The 6,000-nt window shown below is 41.0% G+C and overlaps 1 protein-coding gene across 3 annotated transcripts in view; it reads left to right on the forward strand.

Moving 5' to 3' along the window:
* zmiz2 (zinc finger, MIZ-type containing 2) overlaps positions 1-1,680 on the forward strand; it is a 39,266-nt gene extending 37,586 nt beyond the window's left edge. For 2 of the 3 annotated variants that reach the window (XM_028601071.1, XM_028601070.1), the window contains exon 20: positions 1,546-1,680. In XM_028601071.1, coding sequence (XP_028456872.1) covers positions 1,546-1,653 — 108 coding nt within the window. In that variant the 3' untranslated portion in view covers positions 1,654-1,680. The remainder of the gene's footprint in view (positions 1-1,545) is intronic. The other variant, XM_028601073.1, reaches the window with a different exon arrangement.
* Positions 1,681-6,000: the final 4,320 nt, after the last annotated feature.

Below are 6,000 nucleotides of genomic sequence, written 5' to 3' on the forward strand. Positions count from 1 at the left end.
TCCAGACCCAGAAAGTTTTGGAAAAGTCATGGAATTTTTTTTAACACAGTATAATAATATGTCATTAATAAATGTATTTACACTTAACCTCAACATTTTATTCGGGGAGCGATATTATGAATCCCACTATGAACCACAGACATTATCATTCATTTTATAGTTAAACCTCTGAGGGTCAACTTTAACACAGATTAGTATTCTTATTGTGTAATGTCAGGAATACATAGTCATGGAAATTTGCTGAAAAGTACTGGTTAAAATGCGTAGGAACTCTGGATCTTACTCAAGAACAGAAAGGTCTATTTCTGCGGGGATCCTTTCCATGTCTATATATATATATATATATATATATATATATACCTGGACCTCTGCCTCGACGCAGAGGTCCAGGGTTCGAGTCCGACCTGTGACGATTTCCTGCATGTCTTCCCCCTCTCTCGCTCTCTCTCCCCTTTCTCACCTAGCTGTCCTGTCCAAACCATAATCTTGAAAAAGTGTAAAAATGACAATTAGTCGTCGTATGGGGCATACTGTAGGAGAATATTTCTTGACCAGCAGCAGTAACTTCAGAGGTGACAACAAAACCTCCTGAGACGTATTTTCGGAGTGATTGTACAAAAATATCACTGCTCATGAAGGTTATCTGAAGCCATATGTATAATTTAAGAATAGGTTACGTATTTTTTATTTTTTTCCCCTTGCCTTGACTCTCCGTGCATCTTCATTGTCTGCACTTAACCTCGACTCCAGTTTTGCTTTCGTACGGAAGAGGATTAGGACCAAGAAATGTTTGATTTCGGAGATTAAAGTCAGAAAATGTATTTTGAGTTCTGAATTTAAAGTCAGAATTCTGACTTTATTCTAAGAATAAACGTGGCCCTAATCCTTTTTTTACGCTAATTTCCCTTCCTTCCCAGTTAAAACATTGAACATAAACTTTTAAAAGTCATGTTTTTTTGCAGAAAAACCTACCACGAGTAACACTGGTGGGTTTGTTTTTAACAATGAACATCTCTGATTGGCTATTCTGCAATGAGCAGCAGAGTTAGCATCTTATCTAAGTTGGCTCTTTAGAGCGTTCATAGATATAATTCTTAAAATTTTGGCAAATACAGACCTTGACCTCCACTATTTATCTCTAATGTAAGTTTTATATCTCCAGACTTTACATTTGGTAGAAATGCAAAGATGAATCAACTTTTAAACAAATTGCAAAGTATTTAGATAATTAATCGTTTTTTCACTTTTTTGTTGTTGGGCAAAAAAGTCAAACTTCTCTGATCGCAGCCTTTTTAAATGTGAATGTGTTCTAGTTTCTTCTCTCCTCTGGGACAGTAAACTGAATATCAAAAACAAGACATCTTGGGCTTTTTGGGGAACTCTGATCCACACTTTTCACCTTTTCCTGACACTTTAGAGACCGAACAACTAATCCATTAATGGAGAAAACAATCCACAGATTATCCGACGGTGAATATAATCGTTGGGTGCGACAGCTACAGTTTGGTGTTGAATTTAATTTTGAATTCTCTGTCTGTCGTTAAGCTTCTTCCTGAGCTGACCAACCCGGACGAGCTGCTGTCCTACCTGGGCCCCCCCGACCTGCCCAACAACAGCAGCGATGACCTGCTGTCTCTGTTCGAGAACAACTGAGCGCCTTCACCTTGTCCCACCGGTCATCTTCCAGCCTCCGCTTGTCCTCCTCCGTTTGTTGTAGCCCCGCCCTCATTGGTCCAAGACAGCTGTGTGTGTGTGTGTGGGTGTGGGTGTGGGTGAGTGTGTGGGTGAGTGTGTGTGTCAGTGCGCGTGTGTGTCAATGGGCACGAGAGTGTGTGTGTGTCAGTGGGTGATTGTGTGTGTCAATGGGCGTGTGTGTGTCAGTGCGCGTGTGTGTCAGTGCGCGTGCGTGTGTGTGTGTGTGTGTGTGTGTGTCAATGGGCACGAGAGTGTGTGTGTGTCAGTGGGCGAGTGTGTGTGTCAATGGGCGAGTGTGTGTGTCAATGGGCGAGTGTGTGTCAGTGAGCGTGTGTGAGTGTGTCAATGGGCGAGTGTGTGTGTGTGTTCGTGTGTGTGTGTGTGTCAATGGGCGTGTGTGTCATTGTGTGTGTCAGTGCGCGCACGCGTGTGTGTGTGTGTCAATGGGCACGAGTGTGTGTGTGTGTGTTCGTGTGTGTCAATGGGCACGAGTGTGTGTGTGTGTGTGTGTGTGTCAGTGGGTGAGTGTGTGTGTCAATGGGCGAGTGTGTGTGTCAGTGCGCGTGTGTGAGTGTGTCAATGGGCGTGTGTGTGTGTGTGTGTGTGTGTGTGTCAATGGGTGAGTGTGTAAATGGGCAAGTGTGTGTGTGTGTCAGTCAGTGCGCGTGTGTGTGTGTCAGTGGGCGAGAGTGTGTGTGTCAGTGCGCGAGTGTGTGTGTTTTGGTGTATGTGTAGTTTGCTGTACTCTGGAGTAGATTGATTGGGGTCTACAGCAACCAGAGGGGACACGGTCTATCATACAGAATCTAACAGCTCGGACTCTGCAGACCAACATTTTAAACTATAGCACAAATCGCAGGCTGAAGGTTTTACGTATAAAGTATTTAATTTATGTTTTTAGTTTCATGGAAGCTGGGATGTGTTAATGAGGAATTAATGGACACATGATACAGTGGTTCCCAAACTTTTTTTTCTTTCTGCCGGGGCGCCCTTTTGCACATTCCTTGTAGATTACTTTGTAACGCAAAACGCTGTATTTCTACTGTTTACCTCGAGATCGCTGCAACAAAATATATTCATTATCATTGTGAGTCAGTTCCCAGAGTTGTAAAGTAAAACCTTTTCTCGTAATATTTTAAACTGCTGTACCCCCAACCCCACACACCTACACGCCATAGCTTATGTTACCTTTCAGTTTGGGAACCACCGCACTAAAGGTTAAAGCTGAGGACATTCAGTATTTTTCTTGTTGTCAACAAACTCCACAAAAAAGAGCACGCGCAACAAAAATGAGACTCGCCAGTGCCGATACCAAACGCCGTCGTATCCGGGTTCACGACGCCATCCGGAGGCGCACACAGCGCGGTGAATTTCGCCGCCTTCTCCAGGAAGTGCATCTGGAGGACTGCCGCTTCCTGCGCTACTTGAGGTAGAGATTTATCTGGGATTCAAAGTGCAAAGTTATGCCGAAATATCCACATGATGATGCCGATTGGTAAAAAGTCAGAATTCGTGCTTTGTCGGGTCCGTCCACAAAGACGACAAGCAAACGACTTTTAAAATGCCTCGTTTGTGGATGGAGTTTGGATCGATCGGTCGGTCATGCTGTGAGGGAGAATCTCAACGCTGATGGGCAAGGCAGCTTCATTTGTATAGCGCATTTCAGCAACGATGCCGTTTAAAAAAAAATTTGCTGAAGAGAGTATTAAAATAGAATAAGACAGGTATGAAATACAATAATAAAAGTAACCGTGCAGTGTCAGAAATGAAAAAATACTTAAAAAAAGGAAGCATCAAAAATCATTCAAAACAATTCGATTTTATATCTAATCGCACTGCACAAAAAGTTCGCTTCACGTTCGTACTTTCAGACTTCCGTACCGTAGTCTAAATCTGCGACATTTCATTCAAGGGATTGTTCAGGTGCTGCCACGAAATTCTGCCGGATGTCCGTTACCTTCCCTCTTTTCGATTTATGAGGACTATGGTTAACTGCTCTTCACATCTCTGCAGGGTAGCTAGACAATCTGAGTTCTCTGTTGTGCGACTAAAACAACTTTTGAACGTACACACGTTCCACCAAAAGAAGTTGCTTCCGGAGGCTATTTTGCAGAGACACCGTGGCTCCGTCCAACGATTGATCGATTTAAAGAAATGCCGATAAACCAGAGCACGTTTTTCTCCCATCCCAGAATCCGCAGCGTAACGTGTCTCAGCCCAAACCCTCTGGATCCTACTGAAGACCGTAAAGTTTTGAAAACGGGTCAAGAGTTTATACGTTCGTTATAATTTAATACTTTTCCTAAAACAGCTGGGCGATAGATTGGTATCAAACAAACGGGAGGAAAATAGTGCATTTGTTGGGGACTATTTTCAGCAGCGGATCAATCCACCTTTGTGAGTTTTCGGGGCAGCAGGACGATGTGTGTGTGTGTGTGTGTGTGTGTGTGTGTGTGTGTGTGTGTGTGTGTGTGTGTGTGTGTGTGTGTGGGATTTATTGACAAAAAGAAGAACCTAGACTATCCCCAGCTTTAACCTGAATACATAAGGATGTAAGATAAGGGAAGCGGCGACTATTTTGTTTCTCTATGATCAGTCCGATGTCGGAGTAAAAGAGTGACCTCCTCGCGAAAAAAAGGAAAAAAAATATGAAGGCCGGGGGCCCAGGTGTACGATAGACTTTTTTTTTTTTTTTTTTTTTAAATATATGAAGTTTGAGCTGAGGTTCATTGTATCTCTGACATCCTTCAGCACTGTGAAATATATATATATATATACATATATATAAACTCCCATCTTTTCCTCCGTTTGGTTTCACCTTCTTTCGAAGGTTATTTTCAAGCATACTGTAAATGAGTACAGCTGTGTGTCGTGGCATTTTCTGCCATTTGAAAGCTACTAGTATGTTTTTAAAAATCATTTTGACATGTATAACCCATCATGACGCGGGTTTGTGTACTGTATAATCAGCTGTTTTCATTAGAGAACGTGTGTGTATCAAATTAATTGTTAACCATGGTAATTTAAATGTTATTTAGTTGGATAATTGATCATTTGTTGGCACTGTATACATAATGTATGTTAGAAAAAAAACAAAAAGTATAAAGCAATTGTAAAAAGGTCATGCTAATGCATGTATGACAGAAAACAGTCAGCGGACATTGAGCAATGCAGTTAAAGATGCAGATGAAATTATTCTTAATACCACTTTGTAAAGCTGACGGGGTTTTTTTCTATGAATGAGCTCACTCTTCGTGGTCCAACAAGAAATAACTGTTTCCCGCCAATTGAGCAACACGATAATGTTATATTTGGAAATGGTGGACTATTTAACTGCAAATTTGCTAGATACAAAGGTTTTTTAATATGTAAACTATTCCACATATTTTGTAAAACATTGTAATTGCCATTATTTTCTATTTATTTTTTAATCATAATCGTCATTGTACCTACAGTTACCTTCCTTGTCCCTTTCCTGAATCTCAGAATCAGAATTAAAAATCACTTTATTTGACACACTTGTCTTCGCAAGGCTCTGGTATTTATAGCTCAACATTCAATTTCATAGTTATGTATTTCATTTTGCAGCAATTGGGAGACTTCAGATACAGTATTAGGGGACCACTAAGGTCTATATAAAAGAGACTTCAGATACAGTATTAGGGGACCACTAAGGTCTATATAAAAGAGACTTCAGATACAGTATTAGGGGACCACTAAGGTCTATATAAAAGAGACTTCAGATACAGTATTAGGGGACCACTAAGGCCTATATAAAAGAGACTTCAGATCAGATACAGTATATAAAAGAGGGGATACAGTATTAGGGGACCTAAGGTCTATATAAAAGAGACTTCAGATACAGTATTAGGGGACCGCTAAGGTCTATATAAAAGAGACTTTCAGATACAGTATCAGATACAGGGGACCACTAAGGTCTATATAAAAGAGACTTCAGATACAGTATTAGGGGACCACTAAGGTCTATATAAAAGAGACTTCAGATACAGTATTAGGGGACCACTAAGGTAAAAGCATCCAAAGAGCACCGTGTCATGGGACCTTTAAGTAGGATTTTGAATGCAGAACGTCTTCTAATGGAGAATTTCTACATTTTGATATTTTACTTAAAGGGATAGTTTGTATCTTTTAGAAGTGAAGTTGTATGGGGTACTTCTCCATAGTCAAGTTAAGTGTACGTTGTATTTAGAATATTTTCCCAGCTGCACTTTGCCATCAGACAGCCCCATTAGCGTGTTCGCGAAGGTAACCAAAGTGGTTATCTCTGCTCTCTTTAAAGCCACC

The sequence above is a fragment of the Perca flavescens genome, chromosome 16 (assembly GCF_004354835.1).
Source record: "Perca flavescens isolate YP-PL-M2 chromosome 16, PFLA_1.0, whole genome shotgun sequence".
Classification (NCBI taxonomy): Eukaryota; Metazoa; Chordata; class Actinopteri; order Perciformes; family Percidae; genus Perca; species Perca flavescens.